Source organism: Hibiscus syriacus, unplaced genomic scaffold (assembly GCF_006381635.1).
Source record: "Hibiscus syriacus cultivar Baekdansim isolate YM2019G1 unplaced genomic scaffold, ASM638163v2 tig00110450_pilon, whole genome shotgun sequence".
Classification (NCBI taxonomy): Eukaryota; Viridiplantae; Streptophyta; class Magnoliopsida; order Malvales; family Malvaceae; genus Hibiscus; species Hibiscus syriacus.
The window spans coordinates 6,084,929-6,105,049 of record NW_024062743.1 but is presented as its reverse complement, the minus strand read 5'-3'; the positions used below and the strand labels follow the sequence as shown (position 1 = coordinate 6,105,049).

General features: G+C 32.2%; 1 protein-coding gene across 1 annotated transcript; it reads left to right on the top strand.

Annotated features, from left to right (window-relative positions):
- The first annotated feature begins 3,861 nt into the window (after positions 1-3,861).
- Positions 3,862-4,388, top strand: LOC120126071 (copper transporter 4-like). Its single transcript, XM_039144370.1, has one exon. It carries the CDS (start codon positions 3,945-3,947, stop codon positions 4,386-4,388), a length of 444 nt encoding a protein of 147 aa, XP_039000301.1. The 5' UTR covers positions 3,862-3,944.
- Positions 4,389-20,121: the final 15,733 nt, after the last annotated feature.

Here is a 20,121-nt window from a genome sequence, read left to right as displayed (position 1 = left end):
CTCACTAAGTCGTCGACTTAGCGTGTGAGTTTTTCACACGCAGGTTACAAAAAGTGAATATAGAAGCTGAGAGGAGCAAGACAGGTCAGCATCTTCCTTACAAAGTTCAGATCAAAAAAGAAATGTTTGATATGCATTTTATTCTTTTAGATGTAGTTGGTATGTAATATAAACAATTTGAATTGTGTATGCTCTGATAAGTGTGAAAACTTTTATTTTGAAATAATATGAAGTTTTCTTTAATGGGAATTTTTCATTATTTTGAACCAGTAAAGGTTTAAAAGTTAATGTGACACATCAGACTCGGATCCGGGTCGGATACGGGTTGGGGTGTTACAAACTTAACTTGGAAATTCCTCCAATCTCTATGGAGACAATACTATTTCATTATTATATTACTTGTTCGATTGTATACATCTTTATGTGCCATATTATAGTACACTCACACACGCAACACAACCCATTGTTGAGAAATTTCAAGCTCGATTGGATGGTTGGAAGGGAAGGTTATTATCCTTCAGGGCTCGAATAACTCTTGTAAAATTCGTTCTTTCAAATTTACCAGTGTACTACCTCTCTTTGTTCCTCATGCCTAAAACGGTTGCTAATAAATTGAATAAATGTATCACCAATTTTGTATGGGGATAGAACGGTGGTAGACTCTATACATTGGGTCAAGTGGGAGAACATATACAAGTCAGTTTCTTTTGGAGGGCTAGGCTTCTTTGATGTAAGAATAAAGAATGGATCGCTTCTAAATAAATGACTTTAGAGGTTCAGAATCAAGTTTGGATGTTTGTGAAAAAATAAGTAATTGTAGCAAAGTATGGTTTCGATAGTGACGTATTGTTACCAAGTCAAATTCATATTAGGAAATACTCATGGATATGGAGAAATACTACTGGCCCCATGCTTAAGGATGATGACGTCTTTGTAGCTTATGAGAGATGCATTGTGGGTGATGGTTTCAGGATTGTGTTCTGGGAAGATTTCTGACGGAGGTCCCATCTTTGAAGTGGCTTTCCATAGAATTTTCTAGATCGCTATTCGAAAGAGTGGTAAAGTAAGGGAATTCAGTGTGTTGGTGAATGAGGTTTGGGAGTGAAGAATTGAGATGAGGTCATTTTTTGACAGGGAAGTTGGTCTTTGGAAAAAGTTTATAAACGTTATCAACAGACCTGTTCGATGTCCTTTAAGGGCAGCTCGATTGCAGTGGTCTGGGGCTCCCAATGGATTATATACTCCGAAAATCTATTGTGTGAGTGCATCTTGCGAAGGTTTAAGCGAAGACAATATTTGGAAAGTTGTGTGGGCGAACATTGCCCAGTACAAAGTTAAAACTTTCGTTTGGAAGGCTGTCTATCAAAGACTCCGGTCGTTGTTGGAATTATCGAAGTGTGGTGTAGCTCTGTTGGATTCAAATCTGTGCGTTTTGTGAAACATAGAACAATTAATCATATGCTCTGTTATTGTGAGATTTTGTGGAGGGTTTAGCAGCATTGGTGCCATATATGGAAGTTGAATATTGTGTTTTTGGAGAGCGTGAAAGCAACGCTTACTGTATAGAATAACCAGCAGATTCATAGGAAAACCAAACCAATCTGGAATATGAGCTTCTTTGGTCTGATTTGGACGATTTGGTTATATAAGAATTCATCAGGTGCCCATCGTTTTCTCTCATGAACATGATACGATTGGCTACTCGGCTGCAAGCTGTTTTTGTTTAGGTGAGTATATTTGCTAAGGTAAGTTGGGTATTTCTTTATGGTTTTCACGTTGAAATATAGTACATGTGATACATGGTTCATGGCATGTTGCGAGGATTGCTTATATAACAGGTTTTTTGTTTGTTGAATCTGGTAGTGTTATGGTGATTTGTTGTGACTGTTTTCTATCTATCTAAATTTAGGGGGTTTTCAAGGAAGTTCATGGTTGCGCATGTTTTGTATGTTTTTATATATAAATAAAACCATACATAACCTCTTTTTTTTAAAAAAAAAATTCTGAATTACTCAAAAAATCAAATATTTGATTAAGTATTTTGACAGTTTTACGATTTAATCGTAATTTCACTGTTCCTTCCATTCTTCCTTCATTGTAAGTCCATTTTTTACCAAATTTAAAACTCACAGTCCTAAACCATCTTAGAATTCCTATATGATTTCAATTATCTTTATGATGACAAGTTTTCTATTTTTCAATTTATTCCCTCAATTTCTCATAATTTCCTAAATTCTTCAATTCAACCTTTATTTTAAGCCATTTCTTTTACAAAATTTGTACCACATGCTCATATACCATTATAAAATACATATGTAACTTCAGTACTTATTTTTTTTTTACTAAAAAATTGCTCTCTCTCTTTTATTTAGTCAATTAACTTTACATTTTACTCAATTTAGCCTTTTGACTACAATTATTCTTCCTATCAATTTCTTGACTCTTTTATATTATCATCAATATTTTACCCTCAAAATATTTTCTTTAAAATATAATATTGTGAATATAGCTTATAATTTTGGATTATATTTGATATATTTAATAACATTATAACGTGAAAGGAATATAAAATATATACCTTATATGGTTAGAGAAAGTCGAAAAATTGTAACCAATTCTTACCATAATAATATAAATAGTTATACTAAAATTAATATAGAAACTCGAATAACTCGATTCAAATTTCTTAAACTCGACTCGAAAAAATTTCAAATTAAGTTTGAGTTGTAAAATACAACTCGTCAGTTCGAATAACTCGAAGTTTTTTTATCTTGACTTGACTCGATCGAATGCTCACCCCTAGAGGCAGTTAGTTCTCCGTAGAAGAGAAAAGGGGGTAAATTACATATTTAATCCACCTATTTATTTTTGTGGTTCGTTTTGGTCAGTTAATTATTTTTTTAGAATCATATCTAACATTATATTTTGGTCACTTGCCGTCAAAATATAAACATAATTATCGATGTAACAAATTTGTGATATTATTTTTTAATAACAAGTGAACATCATTATTACTATTTTTAGTGATAAGTGACCAAAACAAAACCAAATTTATAGGTTTCCTTTCATAAGAAAATCGAGGAATCCAATGCGTTTGGTTCACGGAATGTAAGATTACCAGTGGGAATGTAAGATTGCCAGGAAATAGGATTACTGGAATGTTGTATTTTTTGTTTGATTGGTTTAGCAGGAATGTAAGATTATTGTGTTTGGTTAAAGTAATAAAATATTATTGAAATGTATATTTAACCAAATTGTCCTTATTATATATATACTTTTTTAACAAGTTGGAAACTATTTATATATTTTTTTACAAAATTGAAAATATAAAAAGGTTTAATGAAAGGGTAAAATTTTATTTTAACCCCTGAACTTCATATAAAATTTTAATTATAGACTTCTTTTTGTAAATCTAAAATAGTTTAAGGATAAATTTATAATTTAACCTACGTAGAATTTTTATTATTCAATGCCAGAAGAATGATATTTTTGAAAAAAAAAATTAAGGGCATTTTAGTCTAAAACGTCGGTAATCCAACAATACCTAAAGAAAGGAAAATATTGACATTCTCGGTAATATACCCAAAATATCTACAATTGATAATCTTACATTACCGAGAATGTAATTCTTATGCTAACCAAACAGAAAATGTAAATTATATTACCATTGAAATCTCATGTTCCCCAATCAAACGCGCAATAAAATCAGAGCCAGATATTTTTCCACGAAAAAAAGAATAGTAGGATAAATAAATAAAGTAGTTAATAACTTATTAAGAAAAAGAGAATAAAATCTGAAAATCTCTGCTGTGACGGTCATTGGGTCCGTGTGAAGTTGGAAAATGGAAGTTCCATTTGGGATTGCTTTCAAACGAGTTTTTCAAGAGATACCAAACTAGTCGTCTTTAAAATCCCATCACAAAAACTACAACCAAACCAATTGAATGAAGACGAAGAACATGGCTGAAACGACGTCGGCTTGGAACAACACCTCGGAGCTCCACGTTCATCGGAAGAACTCACTCTTTCATATGAGTTTCTACTGGGGCCATAAATCTGAAATTCTCTTCTCGGGTTGGCCCGGTTGCAGCTCCGGCATGTATGCTCTGGCCCTCATCTTCGTATTTGTGTTGGCAATGGTGGTGGAATGGCTATCTTATTGCAGCATCATAAAGCCCGGGGCCAATAATGTCGCCGCCGGATTCTTTCAGACGGCGATGCACACGGCGCGTGCAGGGTTGAGTTATATGGTGATGCTGGCTGTCATGTCGTTTAACGGCGGCGTTTTCCTCGCTGCCATTTTTGGACATGTGATCGGGTTCTTGGTTTTTGGGACTAAGGCTTTTAGAAAGTCTGAGAGAGTGCCCGACCTTCCTCCGAGGAAGTAAAAAGTTAAGGGCAAACTACACGTTTAGTATCCAATTATCATTTTTCTTCTGTTTTAGTCATACAAGTATTTTTTTATTTTAAAAATATATTTAACATTATACTTTGATTTCCTTTTGGTCACATACTATAAAATAACATCACGCTATAATTAAATATTTTTAAAAATATCATGTCAGTAGTTTTGTTAATCTTTGAAGGTGAATGACTAAAATAAAATCAAAACATAACGTTAGACGTAATTTAAAAAATAATTTATTTACTAAAATAGGAGAAAAACAATAGTTAGAGCATTAAACTTGTAGTTTACCCAAAAGTTAATTATTGAGATTGATTCGGCTCTTGCTTGTCCTATTAGTGCTCTTCACATGTTTGTCACAACATCTTTCTTCTTTTTTTCCTTTACGTCCCCCTCCCTACATTTTTAGTTGTAAAATGTAGAAATACATATTTAATGTTGTATTATTTTCTTTGCATTTTTATTTACGTTTTTTTATTTCTACATTTTTATTTAATGTAAAAATAAAAATTTAAATAATTTGACTTTACCCACTTCTCACTCTCAATTTCTTCTCTGCGGTGGTTAATTTTTTGCAGCGGCAGTTTTTCAAAGTCTTATTTTGAGACAGCGGTGGTGGCCGTTCACAGTCACCTCCCTGTCCTCCTGCTTCATTTTCCCGTTCGTTCTTTATTTTATTAGTTTTTCGTTATTAGTTTTAACTTAGTTTAATAATAATGTTTCTCTTGATCCTTTTTGATAAAGATCATAGCTATTGGTGTTTATGGACTTCCGAAACAGATTTTTTAATTTGATTTTCTTATCGGTCTACTATTTTACATGAATTCATGGTTGGTTACATTCCCGATGTCTGATTCCTCTATTGTTTGTACAAGACAATTCGTTAGTTATCGCATATATGTGCCGGATGAGATTGTCGTTAAGGGGAGATAGCTTTTTCTATTAGCCATTTTGGTTCTTCTTTAAGTTTCTCTCATCCATATTTGATGCTCAGAACTGTTGGTGTAACCAGTTTATGTACGTCGTTACTTCACTTGTTAATGTTTTTATTTATCATACTATCACTAAGCGATTATTATTATATTTTATTTATGATAGTCACAACTGTATTTGTTCAGTCTGTAACTGACAATACGTTTGTTGATATGACTTTCGATAAATGAAATATCTTGGTCATTTTCAAAAAAATGTTGTATTAGTTTTAAAAGGATTAAAATTAACAAATTTCTAAAATTAAAAAATAAAATGAATTAAATTATCTCATCATATATATTAAAAAATTTTGAACTTTTTAATTAAAAGTTATATTATTTTTTTCTATTAATATGAGGTAAATATAAGGAAGTTGTATTAAAAGATAACTTTCAATCTTTTGATATTAAACACTCACACTCCTAGTATCTATGGTACTTGAACCCGAGTCTTCAAAGAATACAACAGTTTTTTTATCACGAAGGTCACTTTGTTCTTAAAAATTAAATCAAACAATTAACTTTCTCTCATAAAAATTAAAAGTAAATTGGAAAGTTAAATTTAGGGGGGGGGGGAATAACGTAAACATGGCTTAAGATTTACTTTAAATCTAACTCCATTTAGTTATATAATATTTATATGGGTAAACTACACCATCAATCATTAAATTTTAGTGTTTATTTCACGTTGGTCACTCAACTATAAATTGAAATAATTTTATCACTAATGTTTTGATTTATTTTTCTTAGATCATTGGATTGTTAAATCATCATCAATCATAAGTTATTGTTTAATAGATTTTTAGTACATTTATATATTACAATTTATAAATATAAAAAGTAAACACATTAAATTATTAATCATAGTTTTTCATATACTTTTAATTGTAAAGACGTATTTTATCATACTATAATATTATAAATTTAAAATGTCATAACTTCATTAATTGTAACTTACAAGTCAGATAAAAATCAAGTTAGGTAAATATCATATCAAATCAATAACAAGTATATTTACAGGTTGAGTCAATTACAAGTCAAGTTCATAACATGTTAAGTTGATAACAAGTCGGACAATATCATTTATTTACCAGGTTAATCACAAGTTTAGGTTCATATCAGGTCCTATGTCGGTTTGGTTCGATTATCATATTATCGGTTCAATTTAGATTCAAATCGTTCTTAGGTCGGTGTAGATCGGGTGTAGATCCAAAATTTTCAGGTCCAATTTGGGTTCAAGTCAACACCAATTCAGACTCGAATCGATTTCAAATCACCACCATCCTAGGTCACAAACAATTTTGACTTGAATCGATTTCAGTCAGTTTTACAAGTCGGATCAATTTTTTATATCCCTATATGAGACATCGATGATTTTAAATAATTATTGAATTATGAACATGGACATGTCTAAAATATTTTTTCCAGAACAATTCTAAATTGATTTCAGATATTATTTTCTCTGATTTAAACAAAATTTCATTAGATCTTTATTCGTTTTCCATCAACCAAACAAGGAAACAAAAACACAGTCATAAGCCATGAAAAAGTGGAAAAAGAAGAAGTTGATGATATCTTGAAATAATGTTAGAGATTTTATCGACGACGAAAGTAGAGAAAAACTTAGCATTAGAGGTAGAGTGAGCTATCTCTTTCTTCTTCTTTGATTAGATTCAAACTTCTGATTGATAAAACATAAATGTTACTGCAGAAGATCTCTTTTTTTTGTTTGAAAGTAATCAAATCCCATCTTTTTTTTTTTTTTTTGAACTAGCCATCTATTGGAACATATTGGAGAAGGACTTTGTCCACTACTTCAACATTGTTTATTCCCCCCCCCCCTATTCAACCATGTAAGGATTTAAAAGGAGCGTGTTGTTGTTAATATAAAAAGGTAACATCTCATATTAATTATATGGGTAAATTATTTTTTATCGCTCAATTTTTTTACTCATATATTGATCACTTAAATTTAAAAATTTTAAATTTAATCATTCAACTTTCAAGTTATTCATATTTTGGTATCTCGTTAAATAATTAACAACGTCATCCTAACTTCATTTTTGAATCCCACACAAAAGTAAATTTAGATTAAAACGATGTCATTTTAAATCTTTATAAAAATATTTTTCTCTTTTTTCCATTCTCTCTATTCTCCTCTTTTTTCTTCCTCTCCAATTTCTCTCATTCTCTCCTCAGCCTGGACAAATCTGGATTTTGACTACCACACAAGAGGCTTAGCAAGCAAAAGCAAAACTTATACACTAATCAAAAGTGAAACATTTCCTCCATATGGTTAATACAAAAATTTCCCTACCTGGTAAACGTTTACAATATAATGAGTCATATAGTTGTTATAAGTCTGAGATAAAAAAAAGGTTAAAATTTGTATAAATAATTTAGTTCCAATAGCAAGAAAGCCTTTTTGTTGTGAAATCAGGCTAATTAACTCAGGAAATCAAAAAGTAGTAAAGAAAATAAAGAACACAAGATTTAACGAAGTTCGACAATGTGCCTACGTCCTCGGGTGTGATGAGCGGTTGTTCTCTTTATTATTCGCAATAATCCAAAATTAGGTTACAGTTACAGTATATAAGAGTAACCCCGATACAATTACAAAAATACCATGTATCGTCCCCAACCCACTTAATCATAGCCCACAAACAGTAACGAAACTTCTACAATGGACAGATGTTGATTGCTACGTTCGCTTCACTCACCTCGTTCCAGTATCTATCCTCCAACTGGTATATGAGCCATACCTAACAAATCTCCACGTTGGCGAATATCCTGCCCCTTAAGAGATAAAATAGAAAATCAAAAGTTTATCAAACATCAAAGTGGGTTGGGCTACCATGCTTCTCTAGCAACTGTAAACGTTCAACAAGTCCAAGAAAAGCATAAACTTGTTAGTAGTAACTGGCTTGGTCAACATATCACATGTATTCTCACTAGTATGAACATTCTGTAACAATATCTCTCGAGATGCAATTAACTCTCTAATCTTGTGAAACCTCACATCAATATGCTTAGTTCTAGCATGATACACATGATTTTTAGTCACATGAATAACACTTTGGCTGCCACAATTCAATTGAACTCCAGCTTGCTGAATACCCAATTCATTTACTAGCCCAGTAAGCCATAAAGCTTCTTTTGCAGCTTCAGCTGCTGCCATGTATTCTACTTTAGTTATAGATAATGCCAAAATGGATTGAAAATTTGACTTCCAACATATAGGCCCTCCACGAAGAGTAAAAACATAACCAGTTGTAGATCTTCTATCATCCAAGTATGAATCCACATATCCTACAACCAAATGATTATCCTGCTAACTACCAAAAACAATTACATTCCCTACAGTGCCCTTCAAATACCTTAAAATCCACTTGAGTGCTTCCCAATGTCTCCTACCTGGTTTAGACATGTATTTACAAACTTGACTAACAACATGAGCAAAATCAGGGGTACATACCATTGCATACATCAAGCAACCAACAACACTGATATATGAAACCTTTTCCATGTCAACAACTTTATTATCTATTTTAGGGACTTGTTCTAAAGAAAACCTAAAATGATTTCCTAATGGAGTTCTTACCAACTTTTTATTGCTCATCCCAAACCTATCTAACACTTTCTCAACATAGCCCTGCTGAGATAACCACAGTTTCCTTGAGCCATTATCCCTGTGAATCTCCATTCCAAGAATTTTATTTGCAACACCTAAGTTTTTCATATCAAATTCCTGGCTCAATAAAGCTTTCAAACCAACAACATCATGCATATTCTTTGCAGTTATTAACATATCATCAACATACAATAGCAGATGAATAAAAGAACTATCATCAAGGCTCTTAAAATAAACATAACAATCATACTCACATCGCTTGTAGCCAATTTTAATCATATAGGAGTTGAACTGTTTATACCATTGTCTTGGAGACTGTTACAACCCATATAAGGATTTCTTCAACCTGCAAACCAAAAACTCATGTCCAGGTTGACTGAACCCTTCTAGTTGTTGCATATAAATTTGTTCCTCTAAATCACCATGAAAAAAGGCATTTTTGATATCCATATGCTCTAAATGCAAATCCCAACTAGCTACTAATGCAAGTACTACTTGATTGAAGTATGCTTAACCACAAGAGAAAATATTTCATCATAATTTATTCCCTTTTACTGTGAATAACCCTTTGCTACCAATCGAACCTTGATCTTTTCCCCCTCTTTTTATGATACTGCTGGTTTCCTTTTATACACCTATTTACAACCAATAGACTTCTTTCCCTCATGAATATGAACTAGCTCCCATGTACGATTTTTCTGCAAAAACTCCATCTCATCAACCATTGCAACCATCTATTTTACTTTCTCCTGACTAGTAATAGCTACTTGGTAAGTAGTTGGATATCACTACTAATGTGAAGTGCAAAGGAGACCATGCCTTCAAAACCCAGTCTGTTTGGAGCTTTTATATTCGTACGTCTCTCTCTGTCTCTGGCTAGTTTATAATCCTGCAAATCGATTGTACTATAACAACCAGAAGTTGGATTAGAACTTTCCTCTCTCTCAGTTGCTACTAGATTCTATTCTACATGATGCAACATGAACTTCTCATCAATGACCACATCCATACTAATCACCACTTTCTTTGCAATCGGATCCCAAAACTTGTATCCCTTGACATCTTTCTTGTACCCCAGAAAAATGCACTTTTTTGACTTTACATCAAGCTTTGATCTCTCATCACCAGGTATATGCACATAAGAAGGCAACCAAAAATTCAAAAGTGACCAAAATCAACTGCATTACATGTCCATATCTCTTCTGCAACCTTTCCACCTAATGATTCTCTCGGTGATTTGTTAATGAGGTAGCATGCCATGCTCACAGCCTCTGCCCATAAGCTTTTAAGAAGCATGCATTCAGTTTCAAACATCTTGCCCTTTCATTTAATGACTTGTTTATCCTTTTTGCAACATCATTTTGTTGTGGTGTCTTGTGCACTGTAAAATGCATTTGAATCCCATGCTCCTCACAAAATTTCTTAAATTGTGAATCTGTGTACTCTATGCCATTATCAATCTTCAAATATTTGATCTTCTACCAGTTTGGTTCTCCTCCTCAACTTTCCACAGCTTGAACTTGGCAAAAACTTAAGATTTTTGTTTTATGAAGTACACCCAAACTTTCCTAGAAAAAACGTCAATAAATGTAACATAATACATAAATCCACCCAATAATGATTTTCTAGTAGGCCCTCATACATCAGAATGCACTTAATCAAGAATCCCTTCAGTTTGTGTTTTCCAATCTTGAAAGTAACTCTAGTCTGTTTACCAAGAACATAAAACTTGCAAAAATGAGCTTGCAACTTTTAACACCGTGCAACATATTTTTTTATGCAATTCATCCATTCCATGTTCACTAAGATGAGCAAAACACATATGTATAGTTTCGTATTATCATCATATGACTTAACAGAATGAACTCCACATACAACTGTACTCCAAAACAGTTTATAGATATTCCATGCAGTCATATTTCTTTTCATCACAGTCAGTGCACCTTTAAAAAACTCTATTGGTTTACCTATCCTCATCTACCTTAGGAATAAAACTATTCTTATGCAAAGTGCCTAATAAAATTAACGAATCTGTATGTCAAAAACCACTCCCTGTTAGGCGTTAAATGATAAGAACATCCTGAATCAAGAATCCATGCATCGGTCAACTGAGTTGTCGAAATAAAAAGCATATTATCATCACTGTAATCTGAATTGTCATCCTGCACCACATTCACATACTTGGATGATTCATCACGTTTCTCATCAGTCTTCTATTTTCACTTTGGATAGTCTCTCTTCATATGTTCTGGCTCCTTGCACTTGTAGCAATGAATTGCCTTTTTACCCCTAGACTTTGATCTAAAATTTCTTTTTCCAGACCCCTCATTCTCTGATTTTCTTCCACAGTCTTGATTACCCTTTATATATAAACTATCAGCATGAGAGCTATCCCCTGCATTCTACTTCCACTGGTTATGAGCCAACAAGGCTGTAGTAATCTCTTCAACATTTATTGTTTCTTTCCCATATTATAAGAGTAATCACCATGTGTTCGTAAGAGGAAGACAATGAACACAACAAAATCATTTCTCTATCTTCATCCTCAATCTTCACATCAAGTTGAACCAAATCTATAATTATTTGATTGAAGACATTCATGTGCTTCGCCAAATCATGACATTCCTGCATCTTCAGCCATACAACCTCTGCTTTAGATACAGTTTATTAATTAGGTATTTTGACATAAAATGACTTTCCAATTTCTTCCATATTTCTCTTGGAGACGACAGACTCATTACGTGATACATAACCTCGTCTGCCAAACATAATCGTATGGTTCCTGCCGCTCACTGCTGTAGTTCTTCCCAATCATCGTTCTTTATCGATTCTAGCTTTTGAGGTCGTGGAGCCTTCAAAATCCCTTGTTGCGCCAACAAATCCTTTACTCTCATTTTCCATAATTCAAAGTTACCATGATTGTTAAACTTCACCATTTGGAATTCCGCACATGACATAGCCATCTCAAATCTTTCTCTTGATACCAATTGTTGTGAAAACATGCTAATTAACTTAGGAAATCAACAAGTAGTAAAACAAATAAAGAACACAATATTTAATGAGGTTCGGCAATGTGCCTACGTTCTCAAGAACGATGAGCAGTTGTTGTCTTTATTATTCACAATGTACTCTGCTTCAGCATCTATTCTCCAACTGGTATATGAGCCATACCTAACACTTTTTGATTGAAATTCAAGGTCTTGCATATCTACATGGCATGGCATGACATGTCTTAGATCTTGATTTTTATGCTCTTTAGACGGATGTAGCCAAGAGATGGTCATTGGGTTGGAATTCCAATGATGAGACGGGTTCTGGATAACACATCATTTTTTCGAGTGAGACTCAACTGGTAAGGAACATTGGTAGTGAAGGCTCCAACTGAAGATGAACAACAAGGGGTTATGGTTAGGGGTGATCAAAATTCGACTCAAAAAATTAATTTTTTTCAATTTCAAGTTTTTCGAGGCAACTCAAATTTTTTATTCAGTTTTCGAGTTGAGATTTTTTCAACTTGAAAAACCGAAATTCAAAATGACGTCGTTTTGATATTTAGGCTTAAAATTTCAAAACTACACCGTTTAATACTTTATTACTTAAGTTCAGTTTTTCTAAACTCCTTTGCAGACCTAACAGCTAACAACGCGAGAAGGTCAAAATGCCTACTCCCTAATTCTCACCGAAAACAGCATCAGTTCGATGTTGCTCTAGATTGGCCATTTTTGCTTCCAACACCTTCTACCATTTCATCAACCTTCACTGACCTTTTCTCAATCTCATTGATGCTCAATCAGACCACACACTTCTCCAGCAATCTCACCCGCCTTCTACCGTAGGTGGTCTCACCGGGCCTTCTCCTACCACTCGACAATAGAGTCTCAACCATGCCACTCTTCCTCTGATCATTAACCTCAATCTCCGGCAGATTCAAATTTTTTGTTTTCTTCCTCCACTCCCATGGCCTCCTTCCTTGTGGTTTTTTGGGTTCGGATGGTTGATTGTGTGCTTTGATGTTCATCCTTGCTAGCTTTTCTTCTAGTCGAAGTCCTGGTAACAATACATGTTGATGGAATTCCCTTATTCTATTTATCAAAATTTGCAATGAACTTATTGCCACCCACATTTTTGTGATAAGGAACTTTTAATTTAATGAGCTTTATTTTCAGTGTAAATTTTTCATATTCATTTGAAATAATCAATTAGCATAATTAAAAGAAGATTTGAAGCTTTGAGATGAAGTAGTTTAGGATGAAGCAGAATTTACAGTGATGGGGATGAAAATTAAATAATAAAATAGTGATATATTTGCCTATCTGAAACATGCTATCTATCTATAGTGGGTATAGATGAGGCCCGTTGTTTAATGAAAACATATTATTTTATAGAGAAACTCGAACAATTCGATTCGAATAACTCAACTCAAATTTCTTAAACTCGGCTTGATTTGAAAAAAATTTCAAGTCAAGTTCGAGTTGTAAAATATGACTAGTCAACTCGAATAACTCAAAATATTTTTACTCGACTCGATCGAACGCTTACCCTTAGATATGGTGAAAAGTCAAAAAGTATAAAAATAATAATATAAATAAAATTTTATTTAATGTCCACATGGTAATTTAAAAATTAATAAAAATGTCGTGCCACAGTAGAGTTAGAGAAAAATGATTGAGCGACTAAAAATTTTAACGTTTAAATTGAAATTTTTTAAATTTTAATAATTAAAATAGGTGTGTAAAAGAAAGTTGAGTGACAATTTGTATATTTTACCCTAATTATATATAGTTGTTCATATTCAATGTTATTTTCTTAAAGAAAATAATGTTATCAATTTTTATTATGTTTCTTCTTTATTTTATTTATAAATATTGAATTTTATAACCTCGTTTGGTAGAATGAAAATCATCTGTCTTATCTTATGTTTTTTTTATTTCAACTCGACTCGAACTCGAAAAGTGAATCGACTCGAATAACTCAAAATAAAAAAGTCTATTTTTCGTACCATTAATCACTCAACTATTTTATCACTTCTATTTTGATCATAGAAGTTTAATTTTTTTTAATTTAATTACTTAACTTTCAAATTACTACTAATTTAGTCACTTTAACTTTTAAATTCAATTCAACTTTTTAATTTAATTATATATTTATAAAATACAATTAAAAATGTCATGTCATAAAAATTATTAAAAAAATAAAATTAAAATTTTTAAAACATAAGAAATTTGGGGGGAAATCACCTTTCTATCTTTATTAGATGGTGTTTCCTATCGGCTTGAAATGATAAATGTTGTCAATTTAACTTAAAATTCTTGAAAAGAAATATTGGCAATTCATCGCTTTAGTTGGAAAAGGAAACAATGTCGTCCTACTTTATATTAGGTGGTTAATTCTCTCAATTTTAATACAACAAATTGATAATTTTTCTCTATAGAATTTTAATTGGTTAAATAATATTGTATTTATTTAACTAAAAAGGGATAATTAATTAAATTAGAACTTGAATGGTAAAATTTCATTGCAAAGACAATAATTAATTGACTAGGTAACGATTTTCGAGTGTTGTGAGGGTGTTAACCCTTCTCCACACGTAATCGACTTCTGAACTCATTTTTTTCCTAAAAAAATACAGCAAAAAGTGTTTTTATTAATAAATTTTAAAAATTAAAATTAAAAAAATAACAAAATATTATTAGATGATCCAATCATGTTATAAACAAAGATTGGTGGTAACTCTCTCGAATTATATTTTTAATTTTAAAAGAGAAACTCAATTTTAATAAAAATGAATCTTAAATTTTCTTCTTTTTTTTCAAATTTTCAGGACGTTATGACAACTAACAATAGGATCTAGACACATATATTGGGAAAACAATTCAGGCCCACTTGGATTAACTTGTTGTACAGCTGTAAGAAAAGCAACCATATTCACTAGGGGTGTAAAATCGGGTAATCGTTCAGGTTTCAATCGGATCTTGTCAGGTCAGGTAAAATCGAATACAGGTCAAGTCAGGTAAATTTGATGCTTCGACTTGGATCAGGTCGGGTCCAAGTCAAATCAGGTCGGGTCATTTTCAGGTTGATTTGACACCAGGTACAGTTCGGGTTCAAGTTAGTTTACTTTCAGTTCGAATCGATGTCACTTCAAGTAAAAACAGTTCAGGTCCAAAGCAGTTAAAGACCAGGTTAATTCAGATTAGGATAGACTTTAGGCGGATCTCGTTCAGATCGGCTCACATCATTGGCAGATAAAATTCAGGTCGGATCTCTATCAGATAGGGATTGAGTTCAAATCGGGTTAATTTTTATTTTTGGATTAATTATTCTCGTCTATCGTGAGCGTTGAATTGCAATTTGTAATTGTATATGGTTTAGAGTAAATTACTAAGAATATAAATAATCATGGTTCAATTTTATGAAAAATACAAATTTAAGAACTAAATTGAACAAATATGAAATTACAAATTAAAATTTAAATAAATTAAGCAACACACATTGATGTGGGATCAAATCGAAATAATTTTAAAATGTGAGGTTAAAGTAATACAAAAAAGTACTAAATTATTCCCATTTAAGAAGTTATGGGTCAATTAAAAAATATAAATAAGTAATAAGTATGGGTCAATTTCATATGCAAATATAATTTTAAGGACTAAATTGAACAAATATGAAATTATAAATAAAAATTTAAATAAATTAAACAACACAAAGGGATCAAATCGAAATGATTGTAAAATATGAAAAAAATCTGTAAAATAGACTAAATTGCATTCATTTCAAAAATTTAGAAAAAAATTAAAACAACAATAATATATATATATATATATATATATTATGTATAAACTATATATACCATGTATAAACTATAATAATATATAGTTTATATATGAACTATTGAACTATATATAAACTACATAGTTTATTAATATAAATTATATAGTTTATATATAAATTATATATGAATTATATAGTTTATTAATATAAACTATATATTGAAAACATTTTGATGTTTCGATATAACAAATTAAGTATAAATGAATTTTAAGATTTAACAAATGATTTTCTAAGTATATTAGATTTAATTACTCGAATATCAAATTATTACTCCAAGTCTTCAAGATTAATTTCAAACCTTACTAAATGTGTAAAATTGTATTTTATACTTAATATATTTTTGAAACAATTTTTACAAAGTAATTTGAACCAAAATCAAGCCTAAAATCAATTTTTTCAAAGTGATGCACCGATGCACCAATCCATGCATCGATGCACCATGGAATAAATTGAACATCGAATGCATTTGATGCATCGATGCACATACTATGCATCGAAGCACTCAGAGTTTTATGAAAACATCGAATGCATTTGATGCATCGATGCACTCTTAGTGCACCGATGCACTCTTAGTGAACCGGTGCACTAAGGGTCCAACGGTCAAAATATTTGAAATTTTCACTTGATGCACCTTGGGTATGCATCGATGTACTGATGCTCCCAACTAATTTAATTAATTGTTTTCACACTTAAAAGGCTCTATTGACTCCACTAATCATCCCCAACATTCAGAATCATTTGAAGGGGTATTTAAACAAGCTTAGAAGCCATTGATCAACAACAAGAAAACACAAGAAACAAGAATCAAGAGAGAATCAAAGAGAAAACATCAAACCTCAAGTTTGAGCATTTCAGGCTTATTTTTCATTCAATATTCATTTTTCTGTCAATAACACTACTTGTACTCAATTATATTCATTTTTTAGTGTTCTTTTCTTTGTTCTAGAATTATGCAAACAATCTACCTTGTGAGGATTTCCTTGTAAGTTTGCAAATTTGTAATCTTCTCTTTGAGAAAGAGTGTTCTCAAGAATTGAGGTATATTCTTGAGGGAGTTGTAAGGTTATCTCTTTGGCCTCAAAAGAAAGAACAAATTAGTGAATTTGTTGGGAAATCCTTAGTGTGGATAGCTAAGGTAGTGGACGTAGACTTTGGTTGAGAAAGTCGAACCACTCTAAATCGTTGTGTAAATCTTTTCAATTTTTTGCAAAAGCTTCCACCAAAATTTTTATTGCCAATTCACCCCCTCTTGGCCAATTTCATTGATCGATTAACTCAACAATTGGTATTAGAGCCTCACTCATTTTAAGGTTTAATCGCCTCTTGAGTCAATTCGGGAAGAGTTACATCGATTATCAAGTCATCAATGGCCTCTACTTTAAATGTCAACTCCGGTCTCGATTCGATGCCCGTCAACAAGCCTCCTTTCTTCAGTGGAGCTAACTATGCCTATTGGAAGAATAGGATGATGTATTTCATTCAAGCAAGTGATATGGGAGCATGGAATCTTGTAGAAGACGAATATATCAAGCCTCTCACTCATCCAAGATTGTGGAGTGAATGAGAGACAAGAATGTTCCAGCTCAACTACAAAGCCATCCATATCATATTTTGTACTCTTGGACCAGATGAATATGGAAGAGTTTCATCTTGTACAGCCGCCAAAGAAATATGGGATAAACTACAAGTCACTCATGAAGGCACCGACGAGGTAAAAGAATCTAAAATTAGTCTTCTAACACATAGCTATGAAAATTTCAAGATGAAACCAAATGAATATATCAAAGCTACGACGGATAGATTCTCAACGATTGTCAATGGTATCAAGTCATATGGAGAGATCATTCCAAATGAAAAGCTTGTGAGGAAGTTAGTTTACTCACTTCTAAAATCGTGGCAATCCAAGAATACGGCAATCATCGAGGCTAAGAACCTAAAGTCCTTAACTCTTGAAGAGCTAATCGGTTCCCTCCTCACTCATGAAATGATGCTTGAAGATGAGGTGGACCTCAATAAGATTGACGAGACACCAAAGGAGAAGGAGAAGAAGAAAAACATACAGAAAGGCCCTATCATTTGATATGAATGCAAAAAGCCAGGGCATGTCAAATATGATTACCCACAATTGAAGAGAAATAGTAAATCAAAGAATAAGCACAAGGCTCATGTGGCTACATGGAGCGATGAAGAAGGTTCCGATGAAGAGGAACAAGAAGTAGCATACTTGTGCTTGATGGCATTCGGGGAAGATTCTAAGGTAACCTCTAACTCATTTGAATTAGATGATTTATCTTATGATGCGTTATTAGAGGAATATAATGGGTTGTCTTCGGATTATGAGAAATTATTTTTAAAATATAAAAATGATGTCTCAAAATTGAAAAATGAAAATAAACTCATATCCAAAACCAACAATGATTTTGAAAGTAAAATCAAAGATTTGCAAATCAAACTAGAAGAGTTTGAAAAGAAAATTTTGGATTTGCAAAATTTAATTTCAAAGGTCAATGATGATCATCAAAAGAAAATTGATGATCTTAAAGCTTCGTTTGATAAAGTTGGAATAAAACGTTTTGAAAATGAAGAAAATTCAAAATCCAACTTTGTTAGAAAAAGTTTTAAAAACTACAATCATAGAGGTCCCCGAAGAACCTCTAATGGAAAAATCGTTAGAAGTATGTGGGTTCTTAAAGGACTCATTACTACTAAAGATAAGGATATCCTACACAAATGGATACCTAAGGGGCCTATGATTTTGGAAACTAATGAATATGGACCCAAAAGAATTTGGGTACTAAAAATTAGAAATTAATCTATGTTTGTAGGAAAAGGAGCATTGCTACAAGGCATGGGAAACAAATTCATACTCATGGTACCTTGATAGTGGATGCTCAAGACACATGACCGGGGACAAAAGCTGGTTCATAGAGCTTAACGCCAAAAATGGAGGAGAAGTGACTTTTGGTGATAATTCAAAAGGTCACATTGAAGGTATAGGTACAATAGGCAATACCTCTTCCATACAAATTAAGAATGTTTTATATGTGAATGGATTAAAGCATAATCTCTTGAGTATTAGTCAATTATGTGATAAGGGATTCAATGTCATGTTTGTAACTAATGGTTGTAAAGTTATTGAAATTGCATCTAATCGGATTATGTTTGTTGATCATAGAATAGGAAACATTTACATAGTGCATTTAGATTCTATTGATATGACTAATTTATGCCTAGTTGCTAAGGATGAGCATGATAGTTGGTTATGGCATAGGAGACTAGGACATGCTAATATGGGCGTTTTGCAACGGCTAATTCAAGGTGATTTAGTTCGAGGATTGCCTAAAATAAAATTTGATAATGATAAAATATGTGATGCTTGTGCTAAAGGAAAACAGAAGCGAGTTTCTTTTAAATCCATTAACGATGTATCAACTAGTAGAGTATTACAATTGATCCACTTAGATCTTTTTGGGCCATCTAGAACTACTAGCTTGGGTGGAAAACAATATGCATTTGTCTTGGTAGATGACTATTCTAGATATACTTGGGTTCTATTCTTAAGTACTAAAGATAAAGCATTAGAAAAATTCATCACGTTTTCAAAAGTAATCCAAAATGAAAAAGGTTACTCTATAACTAGTGTTAGGAGTGATCATGGAACTGAATTTGAAAATCTTGGATTTAATGAATTTTGTAATTCAAATGGTATTAGCCATAATTTTTCAGCACCTAGAACCCCTCAACAAAATGAAGTTGTTGAGAGGAAAAATCGAACTTTAGAAGAAATGGCTAGAACCATGCTTTGTGAAAACAATTTACCAAAAAAATTTTGGGCGGAAGCCACAAATACCGCTTGTTATGTTATTAATCGAGTAATGATTATGCCTATTTTAAAGAAAACTCCATATGAACTTTTTAAAAATAAAAAGCCTAACATTAGCTATTTCCATCCTTTTGGATGTAAATGTTTTGTTTTAAACAACGGTAAAAACAATCTTGGCAAATTTGATGCTAAAAGTGATGAAGGAATTTTTCTGGGTTATTCCTTAAATTCTAAAGCTTATCGAGTATTTAATAAAAGAACTTTGGTTGTAGAAGAGTCTATACATGTTGTTTTCAATGATAATCTCCTTCCGAGGAAGGATTCTTGTTTGAATGATGATGTAGGTGTTATAAATACAAATGACGTTAGACAGGACGTTAGAGAACCATCATCAACGGAAGAAACGAAAGATGAGGAAACCCATGATCTTCTCGAGAATCCAACCATTGAAGAAAGGGAA

Coding starts and splice junctions, on each gene's coding strand:
- LOC120126071 (XM_039144370.1), top strand. CDS start 3,945: ATGAAGACGAAGAACATGGCTGAAACGACGTCGGCTTGGAACAACACC.